The sequence below is a fragment of the Trichomycterus rosablanca genome, chromosome 22 (assembly GCF_030014385.1).
Source record: "Trichomycterus rosablanca isolate fTriRos1 chromosome 22, fTriRos1.hap1, whole genome shotgun sequence".
NCBI classification, from domain to species: domain Eukaryota; kingdom Metazoa; phylum Chordata; class Actinopteri; order Siluriformes; family Trichomycteridae; genus Trichomycterus; species Trichomycterus rosablanca.
The window spans coordinates 18,145,680-18,169,441 of NC_086009.1; the positions used below are offsets into that span (position 1 = coordinate 18,145,680).

The window sequence follows — 23,762 nt, forward strand, 5'->3', positions numbered from 1 at the left end:
CCATGTGACATCTGGTACACTGACGGCAGATTTGTCTGGAAATCTCCAAGATGCTCTTGGAAAGTAAGAAAGCCCTTCAGGTTTGTGTCTTTTTTTGTTTAATAACCTAATAAAGCTAAAACTGTTTGGAGAATGAAGTCTTGACTGTTACACAACACCACTGGAATATTGTACAATAGACAGACAACCACTATCGATCACAAGTTTGTCAACAGGTCAGCCAAAATACCTGTAATCTACAAAAGGAACATGTCAGGGATACTAAGTGCTACAACAGACTACGCTAAAACAACGTTTCCTTTTGATTTTTTGAGTGTCATAATTACAGGTTTAAAAGTAGCCCTGTATTATTTCATGAACCAACCGACTGGATGGTCTATGCTAGCTAAACGAGCTCAGTCAGCAAAATTTGAGGAATAACAACACAAACAATCCTGCTAACGTCCATGCCAGAGGACAGTAATGCTCAAACAATCGGGCTTGTTTAAAATCAATTAAACCTATTTAGGACACTCAATTAAAGCTTACATAAAAAAATCATAAGCATTTTCCCTACTCAGTTACATTAGAAGCTTCTTGATGTTTCCAGGGGCAGATTCAAGGGGCTGCCACATCCTTTGCTTCTTCTTGATCCACTTCCCAAAATCAAGAGCACATCCAACCCATTTTTTTGCTTGGTTGTTTTCTTACCACATAAAAAAGTCCCTCTTTTGGCTAAAATTATAAAATTGGAAGTCATTTGCAGGAATCACGTTGGAAATAGACGAAGAAACAGTAGGAATGAGATAAAGACAAGGCAACGATAACGTATGTACGTCTTCCATAGCTCCAACGTATTTATAAAAAAATATCTCAGTAGAAATTGCACTGCTATGGTCCAGCACTGACATCTTCAGTTGAATTGATGGGTCTAAAACTTCAAGTTTTCTGTAAGAATATGCCATCATGCAGAATATTTATTATCTTTCATCATCCAGACAGTGATTAAGTGTTTTTGTCTTTTACCTTTCACCAACAAAATCAGTTTGTCCTTCACTTTGGCCCCTTCTTCTTCTTCTTCTTCAATGACATGCATTCTTCAGAAAAAACGAGAATGCACCAGGAGATTCGATCACACGTACTCGCGCACACACACAGACGCACATGCAAGCATTTGCACAATGTTTCTAAATATAGCTTGGATTCTTCAGCCCTCACGAAATACTTTTTGTAGCTGCACCCACATGCTCTTTCTACAAGATGCAAAAACTCCTCGCAAACCCTTGATAGTCTTTAAAGGTCGCTACTCAATGTTTTGTGTTGCATTTCCAGTTTTGCATTTTAGTTCATTTATTTAACCAATACATGTACAAAACTGCTACATCCTACTGCCGCACCTCTTGCATCCCTGGTTTGGACTCTTTAATGCATCAGGACTCAGTGACGGTTGTTTCTGAGTATCGTCCCCCTTCTACCTTCGCTCTCCTTTGCTCTAAAGGGACAGACCTGCTGCTTTTCTGAGTTGATCCAAGTCATTCACAACCCTCTTCTATGAACTGAATACAAAACAGGTCACAGGTCACAGATGTAGAGAGAGTGAAAGTTTAGGATTAGGTTTTTATCTTGAATTTTTTGGCATGGGACACCACGTTTCCCATTTGTAGTGTCTCCGCTCAGAAAAAAAGAACGCAAGAAAAAACACAGCGAGGTGGAGTGACGGACCTCGTAACTGAAACCAAAAAAGGGTCTCATCTGTTTTTCCGAAGGCTCGCTACTCTTACTTGACTGGTACTTCCTCCCTGCAGATCCGACGCTCCTGATTGCTCTTTTTCAGATACTGTTGTCCCGTCCACCCATGGACTGGCCAGTTGTTTCCCTTCTGATCCTCTCATTTCCTGTTTTCTCTGAGCCAAACTTCCAGTGCTGTTGCACTTCTTAACTGGTGGTAACCCCACCGAGCTTGGAGACAGCAGTGATGTTAAAGACAGGCTACTCTGTGTTTCCAATGACTGTTCACTGGTGCAGGCTTTTTTGGGTTCACACCTGGGCTCTAGGGATTCATGCTGGCTGCTCGGATCCCTGCTAGAAGCTTCAGGGTCAAAAGTAGGTCTCAGGGTCTCTATGGGAGGGCCAGTTCTGTTTGGATCATGTGACGATGAGATGCTGAAGCTGAGGCCTTCCTCTATGGTGGTCTGTAGGCTTCCCTCTGAGCTGCCGGTGGCCAGGGATGAGTCGCTGTGAAACGCGAACTGTGGGAAACAGACACACAAGGAGTAAAGACCTTTATCAAAGGAAGTCTAAAATATAATGTGATGAAAACTCACTTTAGTTCTGATGTAATCGTTTGGGTTGCATTTAATATTATATAATATTTTGTAAGAAGCCTAAAGGAAAGGCATCTGTGGTTCTGTAACAATAGCTTATTGTTATATCTCTACCCCTGGTTCAGACTTTAAATCCTGTCCTTGCCTTTCACTCTGACTCTGTGTGCTGTCCTCGCTCATGAAATGTGAACTGTTACTCGTATGTGAATGAAGACACTCCACCTGTGCAGTGATAAGTTCAATGTTAGCTCCGGGAGAGCGCAGAGAGGCCCAGGAGGCTGGAGAGGTCAGTTTCAAGCCTTGAGGTTTGCAAGCCAGTCGAGCCCTAGGGGGCGCCGGCAGCGCCGCTGCTGCTGGATGGAAGAACTCAGCAGGAAGATGGAAGTGAGCAGATGAACCCTCGCCAACACCTTTATCTTTTTTGCTGCAGCTACATAGAGTTTCACCTGATGGAAAGGCACAGGGATGGATTTAATTTATTATTTATTGCTTTTCTTTAAACAATCTTTGGGCAGAATTGCAGGAAAGTGACATGTACGAGTACTGCTACATTTACTGCTGCATATTGCTGATTGTTAAATTAACTGGCAATACAATGCATCAGTTTAATTGTCCATTATTATAATAGTATCCTGATTATAGTAAAAAAAAAAGAGTTACAGATGCATCAGTTACAAAAACTGATGAATGTTTTAAGTAAAGACAGCTTCGTTGTATGTTACCTGTATTATGGTGAGTTGGTGTGTAGACTCTGCTCAGACGTGCTTGATGCCCATCCTCAGGAATTTCTGCTTCCTCACCTCCCACCGCTTCCTCTGAGCTCTGGTCCTGTTTGGGAACCGGATCACAGCATGATCAGCTTTATGCACAAGCAGTTTTATAAGCTCTGGGGCTCAGAGGTGATAGCTGCTGGGGTTCAGTAAAATTAGTCAGCAGTGTTTTAAAATATATTAGTGGTTCAAACAGGTTTGCAAACAACCTGACATGTCAGTTTATCAATCCATGATCCATGAATATACACCGATCAGCCATAATATTATGACCACCTCCTTGTTTCTACACACACTGTCCATTTTATCAGCTCCTCTTACCATATAGAAGCACTTTGTAGTTTTACAATTACTGACTGTAGTCCATCTGTTTCTTTACATACTTTTTTTTTTATCATTTTTTTTTTATCATTCTCAGCACTGCAGTGACACTGACATGGTGGTGGTGTGTTAGTCGGTCATCTTCTAGACCTCCATTAGTGGTCACAGGACGCTGCCCACGGGGCGCTGTTGGCTGGATATATTTGGTTGGTGGAATGAATATTCTCAGTCCAGCAGTGACAGTGAGGTGTTTATAAACTCCAGCAGCGCTGCTGTGTCTGATCCACTCATTCCAGCACAACACACACTAACACACCACCACCATGTCAGTGTCACTGCAGTGCTGAGAATGATTCACCACCTAAATGATACCTGCTCTGTGGTGGTCCTGTGGGGGTCCTGACCATTGAAGAACAGCATGAAAGGGGGCTAACAAAGCATGCAGAGAAACAGATGGACTACAGTCAGTATTTGTAGAACTACAAAGTGCTTCTATATGGTAAGTGAAGCCGATAAAATGGACAGTGAGTGTAGAAACAAGGAGCTGGTTTTAATGTTATGGCTGATCGGTGTATAGTGTGCATGATGGTTTATTACTCTATCTAAGCAAAGTCATTTTGCAGCATCTGCTTTGTTTTCAGTCTTTATTTTCATCCTGTTTGCTTGTTACATATGCTGTGTTATTAGCATGTGGCTAGAGAAGTAAATCCTGTTAGCAGATCGGCATTCTTTGCCCACTGGCAGCAAATTAGCATCATTCCACACCTCCCGGGTCTGCAGGACTTTGGTGTTATTGGTCATTAGCTCGAGTCCATGGTCGTTTTTGTTAATTAGGGCGCATTAAATAATTGATGCTAAGGGAGGCTTAAGGGGGAATAAAGAGGATAAAATGGCTGTGTGTCTGCCAGAGGAGAAGCAAGCGCACGTTCTAGCAATTTCTCTCTCGCTTTGTGAAGCACCGTGTTCAAACTGTCCCCAGAAGGGGTGTCGTTAAACTCGCTGTGTAGAAATAATTTAGTACGAACTGACGTAAGCAACAATCGCAAGCCAATCTATTCCATTACTCTCCAAAATACTTTTAATTTCACTGATTGAGCAATTTATTAGGTACACCTATCTGGTACGTACATCTATTGGTGTTTTAGCGACACCTACAGCTACACTACACCAGCCTATGTGTTGCTTTGCACCCCCTCAAACCCCATTTATGAATTAGAAGGAACCCCCATAGGACCACCACTAACCAGATGCCATTTGGGTAATCGATCATTTTAATAATACTAATGTGGAAATGACATGTTAGTGTGTGTTGTTTTGGCATGAAGACATCAGATGCAGCAGTGGTGTTGGGATTTTTTTGCATTTCCCCCAATTTTCCTCCCAATCTAGTCATATCCACTCCTGACTGAGGAGAGCCGTGACTAACACATGCCCCCTCCGACGTGTGCCGAAGCCTGCCCTAGGCATGTTTATATGCGGATCAGCTTTGTGTACGGAGAGTCACACCCTGATCCCAATATCCCTCGTCCCTGTGCAGGCGCCATCAATTAGCCAGCAGAGGTCGTAACTGCATCAACCTGAACGCTCGTTGTTGGGATTTTTAATGCTGTTTTAACTTACTGGTTTGTTTATTAGGAACACATAGCCTGTTAGCACTTATTTTAGGTGTACAGTTCGATGCTAGAGCTATTTTGTCTTTTCATGTACAGTGTGTGTTTATCTTCCTCTAGACTTTTATTATTATTTCATAACACGACACTGCTGGCTTCATATTCTTTTGGTTGGAGCAGTATTCTGCTCCCAAAACTGACAGTGAGGTGTACATAAGAAGCATGAAATAGGTGTTTACAGTGTTAAATAAACTTAATTAATTTTAAAAAGCATAATTTAATGTTTTTGCCTGTCCCCCAGACTCGAGCATTACACACTTAGTGCTCATATACAAAGACTTAAAGGAAGGTAACTACTAACTTCAAACTCAACCAATGAAAATGGAATTGCAGTGCAAAAATTGGGGCAAAGAATTAACTTTGGTATTGACTTACAGCAGAAGTACTGATACCCCTATTACAAATGATGTTTTTTCTCAGTGACAAGGCTCACCTTGTTTTCTATGACCTGGTATATGCCCTGCTCATCTATGTTGATGTCATCAGACAGCACTGGTGTGATGGATCTGTCCGAAACTCGCTCAGATCTCAGAGATGCCCGCTCTAGTTCTGCCATGTGGATCTGCTGTTAAAGGAAAAAAACACAAGTTTAACACTGTGCTCTGATTCTGCACAGCTAGCAGAATTCACACGAGACACTTTATATGAAAAGCAAAACATGTGTAGACGCCTGACCATGAGCTTGTTGGTCATCCTATTCCAAAACCTTTAGCATTAATTTTTTGCTGAATACTCTTTTCCATTCTATCCTTTGTGGCTTTGGCAGCCTTTAGTAGAAAATCTGTTTCCAATGTCTCCCTATTTCTCTTCCTTGTAGTCTCCTTCTTCTCACAATGTCTGTCCCTTAATACTATGCTATATATAATACCAGAAAAGCATTCTATATATGCAATATTGTGCATCAAATTAATGCCTGCCCTTCAGTATGATTTATTTAGACTTGCAGTTTCCAGTCTTAAAACAACTTTCAGGTGGTAAATCTTTTATAGTTTCTAAACTAGAACTGTCATAAAAGTCAATGAAATAAGAGGAATGGAAAGGAATGAAAGTAGATTGATGGCTTGAAAACGATTGCTCAGAAACAGTGTGACAAGGTTCTTGCATGAACTGCTTGTTGTTGGAACCACACGTGAGCAAACCTGCCTTATAGACGTGAATACAGAGGACTAAATGTGTATTACTGTGTATAAAGAGGTTACGATTCGTCTTAAAAACACACAACTATATTTGAAGACTGAGAACAAACATCTGCGAGATTGTAATTAAAATGTACATACATATATCTACTTTTTACACTATTGTATTTAGACTTTAAAACAACAATAAAAAAACAATGTTTAATACAATAATTAATACAATTGGTACTTTTTTGGTTATGCTTTGGCACTTGTGATACATGGTGTGTTAGTACATGGTTAAAATCCCAATCTCCAGGCACACTGCTCCTTTATCGCTTGGATTGAACAAATCATTTACAAATAATACCATTATAGTATCATTATACCTCCTGTGGATGATTTTTGTAGTCCTGGCATGCCGGAGGAGAGTAGTGATGGAAGACGGAGCCCGAGAGCTTATCAATCAATAGCATCTCTCCTTCAAAAGTGTCCTTGATGAGCAGTGACACACTGTCCAGCCACATGTTCTCCTGAGACACAAGCACACATCACTCCAGAGTAAATAACCTTCACTTCGATTGCTTTGTACTGACATGAACAGCAGATGCTCGGGTACCAGGAACATGTCAAACTTCCCTTCAAAGGACAGTTATACTGTTATAACTTGTGACATCTCTGTGCCTATTTAAATAAGTCTTGTTTACTCCACCTATTAGACTAAGCCACAAACATTATAATAGGAAAGTTTGCCAAACTTCAGACTTTTGACACCATTTCTAAGCAACTTCAAGTCCCAAGATCCTCTGTTCAAACAGTTGATTTTGTATAAACAAATCACCTCATTCTTAAGAAGTGTGTTTGACTGGTCAGATGTAAACGAACTTTGGAAAATCAGTCAGTCATGTATTGGAGGCTGCTGGACGTTGGAGGCCACCACCCTAGAACTGACACTTTGGCCTTAACTAAAGTTTGTTGCTGATCACATGGACCTCAATGACACAAAACACACATAAAAATGGTTGAAGTTGCCCACAAGTCCTGAAATTTGTTAAATATCCAATCCAAAGTTAAATTTGTGAAATATAATAAAAGTCCATCATATTTGGTGGCTGATCAAAGAGCTGAAAAAATTTGCATCATATGTTTACAAAATCCACAGTAAACTTAAAAGAACTCAAATTTTTTTCTTTTTTTTACAAGTACAGTGAGCTCCAACCCACAAGTCCCAGAAAAAAAGACAGCCATGACTCACGTACCAAATTTAAGTGTATGTAAACTTTTTAGTGTTATATGTCACAAAACAAAATGTTGCCTCTGAACGTTGCCTCTGTGTTTATAAATGTACAGTGTGCACTGTAGCACATCAGGGACGAACTAAACTCACCATTATTTCCCCTGATAACTGCATCAACGGCTTCTCATTAAGAGCAGAGCGGCAGCTTCACGACATTTAGATGGAAACAAATAATTTGAAACAGGATGCAAAGTCATTCAGCTTGACGAAAAATAGAAAAACTAAATTCCACAAGGATTTACACAGCGGACTTTTACTAGCTACTAGGGAACACTTAGCTTGCTTTATAAATGCTATAACTGCAACCTTCATGTGCTGCTTCTTAGCGTTAGCAACCGCTTCACTTCCAGGTGTCTGGTTCCTTCATGCCTGGTGATACAAACCCAAATTCCAAAGGTGGGTGCAGGCTACTACACACCTCCTCTGACACGTGTAAATGTAGACTCTTAGAGGAACACGCTCTATTCTCTGAATTTCTTTGCCACTCATGCGAGAACCCTCAACAGACAGTAGGAGTTGCTGTTTTAGTAGCAACGAGGCAATACCCCATCAACCTCCCCTCCATTACATACTATCAGTTGTGTCTATTGAGCACCCAGCCAGGCTGCTAGAAAAGCCGAAAATCAAACAGGAGACTCGAGTCTTGCCAATGGACGGCTTGCAAGGTAAGATAACATGGTGGCACAGCTGGGGCAGTGGGCGCCAATCAGCAAAATGGGACCTGAGGACCTTACCCTTGGTCCCTTTGTTCTCTGATATCTGCTATCCATGGTTCAAATACCAAGTGGTGTTATGGGGTCTGTTTGAAAACCTAGTGAGCTGCCTTGCTGCCTACTGCTTAAGTAGGCATCTGAATCATAATTCAGATTATTTAGACACACTACTCAGATGGCGATTACACCACTACAGTTTTAGCTTACTAAGCTAACACTGTTAGGCTCAGGCTGTTATAACTAATCGGCTGAGGCGGCACAACCTGCTTGCACGCCAGCTAACGTCTCCCTCTGTGTACCAAAAACAGTTAAACTGTCACTGACGACCACGAATTTGCATATAAATGCCACTTGTGCACAAATTAAACATCAATGAGAATTAATTTATATTTGAAAAGAACTCCATTAGTTGCTCTGCTTTCGTCCACTATGTTTGTCATTTTTTGTGAGAAAAGTTGTGCCACACTGAATGCTGGGATTGCCTTCAGCGCTAAGGAAGCATCAGGCGCTCCCTCGTTTTACAGTCAGATTATCACTCAGAATTAAGGCACCTCATAAGGCAGCATTTTTATGAATTAAAGAATTTAGACATGCCTTCCTCTCAGGAGTGTAGGATGAGCTAAAATGCATCTATGTAGAAAGATCACTAGGTTTTCAAACAGACCCATAGAGGTTGGGCGTCTGTAAGCAGACATGATTGGCCGAGGCACTGTGGTGGATTGGCGTCCAGTATATATTACAGTTAATAGTTCTATGAATGGTGTAATTTTGAGTGCAGTTTATGAAATGTTCCTCTAAATTTGTTTTTATTTAGCATGTTATTATTATTCATGTATTTATTTTCCATCTGTACTGTTGGTTGTTTAATATCGCTGTATATTGTATATCTGATAATCAGGACCACAGTAGCAGAAGAGCTACTAGAGAATCTAATTTCACTTTTCTAATGTTTCATGGGTAATAAAAAGAGCTGGACTGTCTAAATATAAAAGCGATATGTTTGTTATTCAGCGCTCTGTTTGTGCTGCATTGTGCTGATGATGTGCAGTAATGATGTGTAAACAGGTCTGGAGGGAACAGATTCAATCACACGCTTTTCTCCTTACAAAGCAGAGCAGGAAGTATCGCAGACTACATGGGACTAATGACGAGTGGGAATCCTACTAATAAATACATATATGCAACATTTGAGCATTTAACATGTTATTAAAATAATTATCCAGCAGAGACTCACACACTTGAACAGGATCAGCTGTATATAATCACACAAGTTCAGTAAAACTGTCATTTATGTATTATTATTTTATCTGTTTTTACATTTACACATTTATCTATCCATTCATTTATTAGTATTTGTCCACACATTAATACCTTTGTCAGTGTTTATCCAGCAATGTATTAATTTATCTGTATTTACCCAGTAATCCACCCATAATCAGTATTTATCTCTTCATTTCAATCTACCCATCCAAATGTACATTCAACAATACACCCATCCACCCACCCACCCACCCATCCATCCATCCATCCATCCATCCATCCATCCATCCATCCATCCACCCACCCATCCATCCATCCACCCATCCATCCATCCATCTCCATCCATCCATCCATCCATCCATCCATCCACCCATCCATCTCCATCCATCCATCCATCTCCATCCATCCATCCATCTCCATCCATCCATCCATCCATCCATCCATCCACCCATCCATCTCCATCCATCCATCCATCCATCCATCCATCCACCCATCCATCTCCATCCATCCATCCATCCATCCATCCATCCACCCATCCATCTCCATCCATCCATCCATCCATCCATCCATCCACTCATCCATCCATTACTTACCTGGACAGATGAGTACAGTTTGCTGGAGCGGTTGGCATTGTGTCCTGGTGAATGAGGTACTCCAGAGCTGTTTACTCCTCCTCCCCCTCCTCCCTGGCTCTGTCCCTCTCCTCCTTTCTTCCCTTCACTCCCTCCCGCTCCTCCACTCAAACCCCCCATGCAGCAAAGAGCCCCATGTGCCAGCTCCAGTTCGATCTCAGCATCCATCTCCGCGTCCTCCTGCGCTTCCTTGTTAGAGTCATCCAGATGTTTCATGAGCACTGCCACCACCACATTGATGAGCACGAACTGAGCCGTCAGCACAAAGCTCACAAAGTAGAGCGGAGAGATAAACTGCAGACTCGGGTTACAGTTATACTCTCCCGATGGACATTCACGCAGGGTGTCCTAAAAACACAGGTTACAGGGACATGAAACCAATAAATAGCCATCAAAAACTGTAGCGACACATTAAAATATTAAGTAGATTAATTGCTTAATTAATTAATTGCTTTGTTTAAAGCAAACCCACCCACATACACCAGGTGAATTAGTTACAGAAGTTTGGGCACCAGAAATACACAACAGCTAAAATATTAAAATTACTTTTTTAAATCTAAAGAGTTAACAAGGTGCCAGAGTCTTTTTTGCAAATGATTTTTAAATAACGAAAAATCTAACTGCTTATCACTCTATAGAACCTGTTTTCTACCAAGGTTTTAGCAGTACCAAACCAATTTTAGAATAAAAGGTGTTGTTCTGGCCCCTTATAGAGTTTTTTTGGCACAGAGATGGTGTGTAATTGCAAATATAGAGACTTGGTGACTCCAATTGTGTCACTTTTTAGTATTACTCCAAATGAGGGGCATATTGTGTTGGTCAAAGCAAAGATAAAGATAAACAAGCAAATGAATGAGAGTTTATAATGATGCATATGGATGAAATAAGATGTGTATAAGAATTCACCTTCATAATGCCATTCCAGTTATCACCAGTGGCCACTTGAAAGAGGGTGAGAAATGCCATTCCAAAGTTTTCAAATGTGGCATGTCGACTCATGCCTTCACATGGATAATCCTCATTACATACTGACAGAAACACAAAGAGAGAGAACCAGTTTTTAATTAATTTCTTTAACATGTTGCCTGTACCAAAACATCATGGATTGCACAGTTTTTATTCCAGATTTGTACAATTGTGCCATGAATGTGGATGTAAAAGTAAAAAAAAACTAATTAGAGAGAGAATTCTATTTCAAAATGCTACGTATTTCCAGTTCTTTACCTAAATAAAAAAGTTAAAATGCTTTCTTACCCAGTTCCCCAAACAGTTCAACTCCCAGTGCAGCATAGATAAAGAACAGAAGCATAAAGAGGAGACCCAGGTTGCCCACCTGCAACACAAAGCATAAACAATACATAAACACATCCTTTTAAGTATATTGTTTACCCATTAGGGACTCGCAAATCACCAATAATGCAGTCCTGGATTATGGTTATTGTAATACTATTAGAAAAAAACCCCAAAACATTTTACAGTGGATTTTTTGCTGTATCAGTGTATCAGAAGGACCAGATCAGAAAAAAAATAGTCTTATTTTTTCAAATATCAAACTGATCTAAGATTAGGGTTATAGGTCATTAGGACCATAGAGTGATAAATGATCCAACCAGTGCTGTGCCAGAAGCTCGTTAACGGCTATTAAATATTTGTTAATATTAAAATGTTTTACATCAATTGTAAAAAGCAGACAGTGTTTTGTAACTAAGTGATGTAAATACATCATGCTATATTATATAATGCTTTACATGTAATGTTTTATATGTAATATAGTATAGAGTGCCTTTATTTTTCATATATACTTATACATGTGTACAGTACAATTAAATTCTCTCTTTGCATATCCCAGCAAGTTTGGGAGCTGGGGTCAGAGCGCAGGGTCAGCGATTGCATTGCGCGCCTGGAGCTGAGAGTGATAAGGGCCCAATAGTGGCTGCAAGGCAGAACTGGGATTCAAACTCTCAACTCTTTTTTCAGGCTGTGTGGTTGTCTAATGAAACGATATCTTGCAGTGAGAAATACCAACTTCTATCCAGACATTTAGTCTTTAAAAGGTTAAAAAGACAAAAAGAGCTATCTGCACTGCTAAAAGAAGGGTAAACAACATCCAGGATCTTTTCTATTCCCCATAATTCTTAAAGAGTTCCTCTCTACAGTGGCAGCATCGTTACCCCTGGGCATGATAGTGATGAAATATTCAAAAGTGACCAAGTACAGCAAGTGCACTCAGTGTTATTTTAATATATTATGTGATTAAATCTCTGCAGTATTGTTATTTAATGCTCTGCTCTGCCTGGATTTTGTCTAAGCAGAACACAAGTGGGCCATAACAAAGTGCTTATAAATGACGGAGCGGCTTTAGCAACCTACTGAATCGTTGGTTCAGGGTACGTCCTGTTTTTAAATGCAGATGGCACATGCACTCTCCAGCACATACACATTTTACACCCATAGTTAAAATGAGAGGGTATAAAATGCAGCACTGGCACTAACAGCATGCCTAAATGAAACTAATTGGCCCAATATGAGTTGGTGGGATGCAGGATGTGGAAAACAGTGTTTTGGGTTGTTATGGTAATTTGTGCAATGTTGACGGCCATTTAGTCCTTTCTAATGTCCCAGTCAGTGCTATAAAAATGACCTAAGATTTAGTGTTAGTCCAACACTCATAAACGGTAGTTCTTTCTACTAGAGAAGAAAGTTACAAGTGAAATTAGACTGGGTTTAAGTATTGCAGATGTTATAGTTTACAATAAAAACAACTCTGACTTGAGGCATGGACTCCACAAAACCTCTGAGGTGCACAGTGGTATTTGCACCAAGATGCTTGCAGCTCATCCTTTAAGTTTTGTCAACTGCATCATGGAGCCTCCACAAACTGGACTTGTTTGTCCAGTACATTTAGCCTAGTGGGTAGAACCTTGGGCTATCAATCGAAAGTTTCAGGCTCAGTGATAATAAACAGCCAAGTGGAAAAATTGGTAATGGGAAAATACAATATAATAAAAGAATAAGAAGAGCTGCTGGGTCCTAAATACCATATATTTAATAAATATAAATAAATTAATGTATAGTAATTATTTATTTATTTATTTATTAGGATTTTAACATAATGTTTTACACACTTTGGTTACATTCATGACAGACACGGTAGTTACTCATTACACAAGATTCATCAGTTCTAGTTTAATATCAAACACAGTCATGGACAATTTTGTGTTTCCAATTTCACTTGAACGTCTTTGGACTGTGGGAGGAAACCGGAGCTCCTGGAGGAAACCCACGCACACATGGGGAGAACATGCAAACTCCACACAGAAAGGACCCAGACCACTCTACCTGGGAATCAAACCCAGGACCTTCCTGCTGTGAGGCGACAGTGCTACCCACTGAGCCACTGTGCCACCCTACTGTATAGTAAATAAGTGTGGTTTGAGACACAGCCCTCCAGCTTGTCAGCTAAAAACGCACCTCACTACTGCACTGTGCTGCCTGATAAAGAACAGACCCCAATTATTTTCTGCATAGAGTCTTTCTGCATATCTTTATTTTTGCATGAATTCCTTATTTCTGTAGTATTTCATCAGTAAAAGTAAAGTATTTATTTTATGGACAGCCTAAAGTCCATATAAAAAGCCCAACAGAATTAAAATTTGCCTAATGAGACCCTTATTATTAATTAATCATAACTGAACATGATATATAACTGAATACATTTACAGCAATGAAAAAGTGGTGTGTGTGTGTGTGTGTGAGAGAGAGAGAGAGACGGAGAGAGAGACTGATGAATGTGTTGCTGTACCTGAGGCAGGGCCTGTACCACGGTATCCAACAGTGCCCGCATCCCTGTCGCCATTTTTAACAGCTTCAGCACTGGAGGAAAAGAATAACAGCAATAGTAAAAAGAACAGTGTATGTGCTTGTGTGTGTGTGTGTGTGTAAGAAAGTGAAGAACTGTGAGACTGTGGGTGGGTGGGATTGGGAGTCCAGATCTGATGAGGTGAAGCAATTGCCCCTCACCTTGCTTTCTAAGCCAACCTGATTTGAGACCCAGCCGACTAACGTAAAAGGTCAAGGCTAAATTTAAACCTGTGAGGAATGAGATAGGATACTAACTCTCTTCTTCAGGACAAACAAATGAATGTGCACGCTGCATTCCATCATACTTTTACTGGTCTGCTTCACGAGCACTGATATTGGCCTGTTTTGATTGGTAAATCGGGTTAATAGCAACTTGTTAGCTTATTCATATACAACGTCATGAAAACCTTGAGGATGGAAAACCATAAAAGACAATCCAGAAGAAAATGGTTACAAAGATATTGCCCAGCAGAATTTGGAAAGAATATTATAGACAGTGACATGTTTAATAAACAGTGTTCTTAACTGTATACAAGGACCAAGAGCAATGCACATGGATCCATAAATTAAACTGCAATGTCCTCATCACATAGATGTGTGTGTGTTTGTGTGTGTGTATGTGTATGTGTGTGTGTGACTAACCACGGGCGATGCGCAGCACCCTCATGATTCGAATGATAGTGGGGTTGATGGGTAAAGCAGCACTGATCTCTATCTCCTCTAGTGTGATGCCCATAATTGACAGCAGAACTATGGCCAAGTCTAGCTGATTCCACCTTAACACACACACACACACACACACACACACACACAAACACAAACACAACACACACACACACACACACACACACACACACACACACACACACACACACACACACACACACACACACACACACACACACACACACACACACAGACAGTCTTAGCTTTGTTTGGCCAGTGTGTGGAGTAGTACAAATAAAGATCAGATTTGGAGAAAAATAGTGGGGGGGGGGGGAAACATCACCCAAAATACCTAATTTAGCTTATTTTGGTTGGAAAGTGTTAAAATTACTATAAACACATTATTCATATCAATTGTAATTGTTATAATAATTCACATGAATAAAAAGACCTATTCAAAAACACTTCAAATGCTTCTGCAAATGATTCTTCTGTTGTGGAGCATGAAGAACATATACATAATACCATGAGTTAGCCTGCAATTCGTTAGCCTGTTAGAGTTAGGCTAGCTAATAAATAAATATAAATAGTAGGTCTTTTTGTTTATGCTGCCAAGTGAGCTTCCAATCCAGCCAATAACACACATAAATGTTAGGTGTCAATACTGGAAGAGTACAGAGCAGAAATTCTAATTGTGCTGTGTTTATTTAGACAAAAAATTAGAGACACGATTACAGCTGAGATAAATAGCTCTTTACTCCCCTCCTTTCTCCCTTTCATCAGGTGCTTTCTGTTCTATCACACCAGCCAAATCTGATTACGTTTGGAGCTGCAGTCCCAAAGATGTGAGCACAGAAGCAACACTTTGCAATCACTCCTCCTGCGGTGAGGCCCAGAGTAAACACAGACTTGCCTCTGAAGCTAATTAATCAATTATACACATTAGATAGAAATCTATATCCAGAAGGCTAATGCAATCATCAGCTACGAAACAGCTCACAGCTGGTGTGCAGTGGGCTGCCCGAGCTTTGTGTTTTCTTCAGGTGACAAAGCTATAGTCACATTGATATTCTTGGCATTCATTGAAAATACACATATGTAATTACATTTACTAAAAACGATATATTAACACTGATGTACATGTTAGTTTCATTGCAGTGCTGAGAACAGTCCACTACCCAATTAACATCAGGTCAGCTGGAGTCCTACAGGGGTCCTTTCAGGTGCACAAGAGATGGGCTACAGTCAATTATAGTATACCCACAATGTCTATATGTATGGTAGGTGTAGCCTTTTATTAATGAATGTACATTCCCAATAGATCTAGATATTACAATGCCCAGTGAGTGTACCTTCCTCTAGAGTCTAGACAATGTCTTTCTCAGGGAAGCCTGCATGTATTACGCGTTACAGCAGGGCAGATGCTAGACTGGCCTGTCTGCAGTTCATTCCTGTCTTCAATAGAAAATGTGTGGAGCATTATGAAAGGCAATATGTGACAACAGAGATCCCAGAGTCTTGAGCAACTCTTCTTAAGTCTTAAGTGTTAGGCAATAATGGGGGAAGATTTTTACTTCTCTAAGTACAACAACTGGCGTCTTTATATCCCAAATGATTACAGAACATTCCTAAAAGTCCATGGGATGTAAAACAATGGTAAACATGCTCCTGTCCCAGCAGGAATAAATTTGTCCATTAAAGGTCTTGTAGTGCTTTAATTAAATATAGGTTAAATACGTAATTAGTAAATCATAGCTCTCATATTTCTAGACAGAGTTTTTCCCACTGTCCCAAATGTTCTAAATTCTAAAGGCCAAACATAAATAAAGGCTTAAAACGGTTGCAAACTGTTAACGGCGATAACAGCTTTGAGACATGTACAGTAAAAATAATTAGTTCTTCGACACATTGGTTAAGTTTTGACACATTTATTTGAAAAATTTTCAGTTCCCCAGAATAAAATATCTAAATATATATAGATTCTTTATTTTTTCTCATGATATACCCTTGTTTATGCTTTTATGTACTTTTTTGTTTATATTAATATTCCAAAGTGATGAGATGTGCACATTTAAAGTGAATATTTCCTCTAAAAGTTTATTAAATAACAGAAGTGGTTAAATACTTGTTTTTACCTCACTGAACGCTCACTGTGTGTGTGTAAGTGCAGAAGTGTGCAGTACCTGTCTTTGAAGAAACGACGGAAGCCGAATGCAGTAAGCTTGAGAACAGCCTCGAGCACAAAGGTGCTGGTGAAGAAATAATTACAGTACTTGAGAGTAATCTCCAGAGACTGTGTGAAAGAGCAAAATACAAAAAGGTAAAGAAGGAAAACAGAGGGAAAAGTATATGGAAGTGAATAAAAATAAACTGCAGAAGGAAAATTAGTCTCTTTAACTTGTGTGTTATACAGGAACAGTCAGTACAGCCTGTCCCATAATAGCACTGCTATTCTGTACGCTTAGGTTTAGGTAAACGGGTTTGGGTAACAGAATAAAGTTTGTATTCAGTCTAAGATAGTTTTAAAAGGTACAGTTCATTTTTTTAATTGTACTTTAATCTCATACACGCACAGTTTTCCCTCACAGAGGGAACAGGACCACCAGTTATAAAAAATAGCAAAACAAAATCTTGAGCTGGACATCCTGCGTACATGATTAATTGCATTTATCTTAACAAACATGAACAAAAACGACATATGAGTTGGTCCTCCTACATTCCTGTTCCCATTCCTAACATGTTTATTAATTGTTATTAAAGCAATGTGTGTGGCTGTTTTTTAAATGATGTATTTGTTAATAACAGTGATGTATGTGTGATCTGTATGTAAAATAAATCATATTTTTAAATAAATAGTGTACCTGATACTCTCTGCTCTTCAGTATAAACATACCAATATTAGTGTAACCCTGGAGCAGATTGCATTATTTAATATTGAGCCTGCACACACACACACACACACTTACATGAGGCTGGCTGTAGTGTTCCAAGGACATGGTGACAACGTTCACACAGATGATGAATGTGATAAAGAGATCCAGGTAGTGACTGGTGCACAAGTTGTGGATCATCAGGCGGATATGCCCATAGCTGGCGTAGTAGGGCAACTTTTGGGCCTCTGAGACACAAAAGAGTGGCAGAAATAGCAACAATAAAAAAGAGGCAAGGGTTTATTTAGACTATCATTTTGAAAAACATAAACTGAAGACTACAGACTTTTTCTGTTTCTGACTACATAAGCATTAGAGCATTACATATAGATAGATAGATAGATAGATAGATAGATAGATAGATAGATAGATAGATAGATAGATTAAACTTCATTGTCTTTGCTTAGTACAAATACAAAGCAACGAAATGCAGTTAGCATCTACCCGAAGTACAAATAGTAGCACTGTGCAAAGAACAGAGAATAATAGTAAACGTATATATCTATGATTAATATATAATTATAACTATAGCTATTTACATATATGGTATTATGTCTATGGGCATAGTACTATATACATAATAGTGATAATAATAATAATAAGTATATGAATAAGAATGGGATTAGTTAGGTGGGTATTATAATAACATAATAATAACAGTAATGATAATAATGAAGATGTGTAAAATAAATAACTATACAACTGTAACTATAACTATATAAAGATGCTGCTAAATAACATATACAGTTAAATAAAGCGCAGGTGCAAATGATAAATAATAAATAATAGGTCCCGTGTGTTGTCCGGGGGTGTTGGTGGTATTAACGGTGTAGTGTGGTGTTCAGTAAAGTAATTGAGTTGGGAAAGCTTGTTCCTGCGCCAACTGGTCCTGGCTCTTATCCCCCAATATCTTCTTCCATAATAGCTACTGGATAAATTACAGAAGCACACCTTGGAAACCAAACATGCCCTGGCTAATCAACTTATACTTTTTACTGTAATGAATTATATATTACATGCTTAGGCAAAAAAACATAATACTGAAATAAAACACTGTTCAGTAATATTTTACACTCCTGCAAACATGAGGACTCTAGATGCACATCGTGAAAAATCAGCAGAAGGACACACTTGGGCAGACGAGTCTTGGCGTAAGGCACTGTTTGGCCTACTGTTTTGGCACCTTGTATATTTATAATAGCAACTGTAGATTTTAATTTCCTGTTTTCCTTAACAATGAGTTATCTCTTATCCACACTGATTTTGGCAGCGGTAATAGTCGTTGCTAATCATTTTTTAACATGTCAACCATGATGTAAAGCCCATTTATATTAATTAAGTGAATGTATTCGCTGTAACTAATTTCTTCTGGTATCTGCGTGTCTTACTCCGTCTCTTTTTCTCCATGCGCCGCAATCTTTTCTCCTCTCTCCGCTTGGCCTCCTCCACCTCCTGGTGCTGTCGGCACTTGTGGAAGTTCTCCACCACTACGCCCACAAACATGTTCAGCACAAAAAAACTGACGATGAGGAGGAAGGAGATGAAGTACAGCAGCATCCATGGGTTGTTGTTGATTACAGGCTTGTAGAAGTAATGGAAAAGAGGAAAATGAGACACAGAGAGGTGATAACTGCATGATAACTGACTCGACTTCATCTTCCATCAATTGAGCTTTCAGACAGTGGCTGGCTTTAAAGTTACAGCTGCAAATGACCCTGGAAATTGGTAAAACTGTGGCAAAATGAAGTATAGCGCCTCTGATATTGTACTATTTATCAGGCCAGCCAGGAGAAAGGTAAAAAGATGAAATCTAAATAAGCTCATTGTAAAACATGGGCGCTTTTTATTACTTAGGAAATGGCTTTTATTACTTAGGCTTTGGAATGGCTTTGCTTTGGTACAGCAGCTTAAAATTACCCTACTATATATTTTCCATCCTCTCCCTATATGCCAATAGCCTTCTTAATACAGGCAGACAGCAAGTATAAAGATTTTTTGAGTATTATGCACTTAAAATTCACTTTATAGGAAGGGTAAAGCATCAGAAAAAGGCTCTGAGTAGAGAAAACAAACCTGCTGGTCCACACCGACAGCATCTAGACCGTGGTACATGATGTTAACCCATCCATCCTTCGAAGCCAATACGAAGAGAGACATCAAGGCCTGTATTACACCCAGATCACAGATCACACCCCCAAAAAAGAGAAAACACATAAGCCTTATCATCAACATGAACTTTTAAATATAGAGCTATCAACTCCAAGATGATACTGTTATCAATGAAAACTCAAGTGTAGGGTTTGTTGAAGCCACAACAAAGAACATGTTTAGTGCAATACAAGGTTCACACTAGAACTAATGGATACAACTTAAAAGAAATATTAAATATATAGTTTTATTAAAAAATCTTATTGTTTTAGCCATGAAATCATATTATTTACATTTAATTAGGGTGGGGATTTACTGAACACTACAGGGGGTTTGCAGTGCTCCCAAAGTTCTATTTAGTTAAGTGGGTAAACCAAAATTATTGTCAAAAATGTGCCTGGTACCACTTAAGGTTTCTTTATTTTCTATGCTACTGTTGCCCTTGGGTTGTTTAAGAATTACCACATCACATACAGTATCACATATAACTACTTTATATGATGTCGTAATAGTAGCCTAATGTATTCATAAAAAAATAAGTAGCAGACTAACCTGGCCCAGGTTGTCAAAGTTGTACTTGTGATGAACCCACTTGTAATTGGCAGACAGACAGTCAGACTTGTTGGTGATGTTTTTGACGTCCAGTCCAAGACAATAGAAAAATTTGCCTTTGAAAAGCTGCCAAGGTGAAACAAACACATCAAACTGGGTCAATTAGAATTACATCACATCCCTGTCAATGAGGTGCAAATAAAATAATAGGAAATAATGAAAACTAATACGAAGGCATCACTTAACACTAAAGATAAGATAAAAAAACCATAAAAAGATAAGAAGATGTGGCACTCCAGCTCTGTACCTGAACTCCAAGGATGCCAAAAATGATGAAGAAAGCACAGCAGATGAGAACAATGTTCCCGATGGGCTTCAGAGATGTAATCAGAGTCTCCACCACCAGTTTGAGGCCTGGGGCTCGACTGATAACCCTGTTTAAGAGAGAAGATATATGTGTTCCTTAAAGCTTAGTAGTGACAGTAACACAGTGCATATATACGTGAATGTATAGGTACAAATGTATAGCACCCTAATGTTCATTTCCTCTACCGCAGTTTTGGGCACCCTGTCTACTCGGGACCCATGGAGTTGTTCCGACCTTTCTTCACTTTATATTATACTACTTCTTGCTTTATCTTGAACATATTCATACAGCCATTAAAATGTAGTAATAATGTTTAGTAATAATATGTAGTAATGTTATGAAGCTACAATAGTAATAACAGCTTCAGTGTGAACCCATCAAAAAAATCAGTACTACCATAAATAAAACACAATTTATCTAACAGTACTAAACTGCCCTACCTGAGGGGGCGCAATGTGCGCAGAAGCCTTAGAACCCTGAGGACACCCAGGATCTTGGCTCCGCCCGCCATGGACACCACAATGTCAATTAATGACACGAACACCAAAAAGCCATCGAGGATGTTCCAGCTGCTGCGCAAGTAGGCCTGATCACCCAGATACAAACCCATTGACACCACCTACACAGAGACAAAGATACACAGAGAAAAAAATCCTAAAGAGAAAATACATGACATGCTATAAAAACATGATATGCTATAAATATATGTATTTAAAAGAAATGAACAAAGCTGAAATTTTTACTTTTAGGACTTGTAGCACCTTACATTCTCATTAACATCTTTTAACTTGTGCATAATCAGTACTTATACATATTTAAACAGATGTTTATTTATTTATTAATTCATGGTTTTGTTTGTATTCTGTTAAGATTTGCATAATGTGTATTTTATATTAGCTGTCTTATTTTTATTTCATTCTTAATCATTGGCAGTATTATTACATTTCTCAGTTTTACTGGTGGGATTAAACTTTACTGGACAGGATAAAGCTCTGCAGTGGATTTTATCCTTTATTTTTCACTTCATTTCAGTTCATTTTCATATTTTACCACTGCTCTATCCTGGTCAGGGTCGCAGTGGGTCTGGTTTCTTTAGATTCATTCGGCGCAATGCACTAACACACCCCGAACAGGATGTCAATCCATCGCAGGGCCTTTTGAGACATAGCCTGACCGGCCGATATCACCACTAGGGATTTGAACCCTGGATCCCAGCTTTAGTGGACTAGCATAATTTACTGCTGTGCCACCCGAGCCCCATTCTCAACTTTTATAATTTTCTAAATCTCTAGCTGTGCATGTTGTGACAAGGTAGACATTCATCTGAATCTGACAAGGCAGACAGTATAGAAAACAAGGAAAATCTAAAACCTTTTCAACCCACCGTGTTTACATGTTTGACTGATATTGTACAGGTGTAAAGACATGAATGCCATGCCAGTTTTGGAATTTCAATGTTCTTTTTTAAATACCTGAATTAATTTTCAAAAAGCCTATAATAGCCTATAATTGTTTACCTCATATATACAGTATATATATGTATATATATATTCAATATAATCAGTTTGCTTATTTGGAACGATGATCTGAGCAAGTGTTTACAGCTGAGTAAGAATAATTCACCCCACTGTGTATTGTGCTTTGCCTGACAGGTCCATCCACTGTGTGCTCCACTGGTTTGATAATTGATTGTGGTGCGTAATGGGTGGCCTGCATGTGCCAGACATTCGGATGTAAATAAATGAGGCCTGGCTGGAAGAGAAAACTGAAAGAGGAAACTGTCTCTACTAAATAGAACAGAGTAATTGGTCATTAGAAGAAGTAAATCTGGCATAGCGAACCACCCCAGAGAGGACAAACAGATGAATCAGAACACCTGAAAGCTGTAATTAGTTTAATTTAGCATAGGAACAGTGTAAAATTGGTATATTTTAAAGCTGACATACAAAGTTTGTACTTGAACAATGTATAGATATCACAGAACTTGCATCATGTTAATAGGTATCCAACAATAATTTAAAACAAGAAACCAGATATTTGCCCAAAGGAATGTAGAAATACACCCTGTGTTGCCCTTCCAAAGTCATAAAGGGACAGCCAAAATACCACTGCTAATTAGAGGTGCTGGTTTGAACTGTCCAATTATAAACAGCTAAAGAATTAAAGTCAGTAGTTGTGACTGAAGGTGATGTTCATGGACCAACCAAATCATGGATTCAGATTGTAAGATCCTACTTTATATCTGTCGTATAAACTAAATTTATAGCACATCCTCTCTGATCAAGCAATGTTGTAATCCCAAATATTTAATTTTTTTGTTTTATCTTTGAAAAACAAACAGCGTATGAACCTACAGCAGTGCTGATGCAGAACAGTGGCTACATTGATTTTATGCTTAAAAAGACAAAGCAAAAAATGAGCAGCAGTGCCAACATCGCTCTTTAATAACGGTTTAAGAATCAGTGGATTAGGATGAAATGTTGGAGTACATATATACATAAAAAGCATGATAAATATTGCATTTACCTTAAGTGTCATCTCTCCCACGAAGATGGCAGTGAAGATGTAATTAGATGTTGTGAGAAAAAGCCTCTCCTACATGAAAAAAGAAAGACACATTTGAATTCAAACCGCTGCTGGAGGTTTTATGTGAATATACATACAAAAAATACGTATTCCTGAAATGGATCATGTATATTCTAATTGATATGGATAAAACCTGTGCAAAACAACTATATAAATAACCTTAGTCATTTACATACAATCGAAGCATGAATCCGCTGTAAGAGGACAGGACTTACCAAACTACCCTGGAGGATTTTGGGTCTCTCCAGTGCCACAGTGATGCAGTTTGAAAAAATAAAGGCCAACACCACGTAGTCAAACAGCTTATGAGCAATGATGGACTGACACATCAGCCTGAATCTGAAAGATGAAAACAATAAAAGAAATAAATAAATACAACAGTTTGTAGCAGTTTCTGGCTCATATAATAATTAGAGAACTAGTCATTAAATTACACTCATAAATGAAATGATAGAATAAATATCTATCTTAATAGATGAATGTAAACACAGTTGAATGTAAAGGCTCCGTCTCAAATGTGAAAACTGCGACCACAGAATTGGTTGTTAGTTTTCCAAACTTAGTTACCTGA

At 38.9% G+C, this 23,762-nt stretch overlaps 1 protein-coding gene across 1 annotated transcript in view; it reads right to left on the bottom strand.

Annotated features, from left to right (window-relative positions):
- Nucleotides 1-1,727: 1,727 nt before the first annotated feature.
- cacna1ia (calcium voltage-gated channel subunit alpha1 Ia) overlaps nucleotides 1,728-23,762 on the bottom strand; it is a 103,275-nt gene continuing 81,240 nt past the window's right edge. The window contains exons 18-36 of the mRNA XM_062984833.1: nucleotides 23,407-23,530; nucleotides 23,132-23,200; nucleotides 21,046-21,224; nucleotides 20,546-20,672; nucleotides 20,239-20,364; nucleotides 19,612-19,701; nucleotides 18,927-19,119; nucleotides 17,575-17,726; nucleotides 16,792-16,901; nucleotides 14,585-14,718; nucleotides 13,884-13,954; nucleotides 11,336-11,414; nucleotides 10,988-11,109; nucleotides 10,043-10,429; nucleotides 6,569-6,712; nucleotides 5,498-5,629; nucleotides 3,026-3,125; nucleotides 2,526-2,749; nucleotides 1,728-2,228 (exon numbers count right to left, since the gene is read on the bottom strand). Of these exons, the coding sequence (XP_062840903.1) occupies nucleotides 1,728-2,228; nucleotides 2,526-2,749; nucleotides 3,026-3,125; nucleotides 5,498-5,629; nucleotides 6,569-6,712; nucleotides 10,043-10,429; nucleotides 10,988-11,109; nucleotides 11,336-11,414; nucleotides 13,884-13,954; nucleotides 14,585-14,718; nucleotides 16,792-16,901; nucleotides 17,575-17,726; nucleotides 18,927-19,119; nucleotides 19,612-19,701; nucleotides 20,239-20,364; nucleotides 20,546-20,672; nucleotides 21,046-21,224; nucleotides 23,132-23,200; nucleotides 23,407-23,530 (3,064 nt within the window). The remainder of the gene's footprint in view (nucleotides 2,229-2,525; nucleotides 2,750-3,025; nucleotides 3,126-5,497; nucleotides 5,630-6,568; nucleotides 6,713-10,042; nucleotides 10,430-10,987; nucleotides 11,110-11,335; nucleotides 11,415-13,883; nucleotides 13,955-14,584; nucleotides 14,719-16,791; nucleotides 16,902-17,574; nucleotides 17,727-18,926; nucleotides 19,120-19,611; nucleotides 19,702-20,238; nucleotides 20,365-20,545; nucleotides 20,673-21,045; nucleotides 21,225-23,131; nucleotides 23,201-23,406; nucleotides 23,531-23,762) is intronic.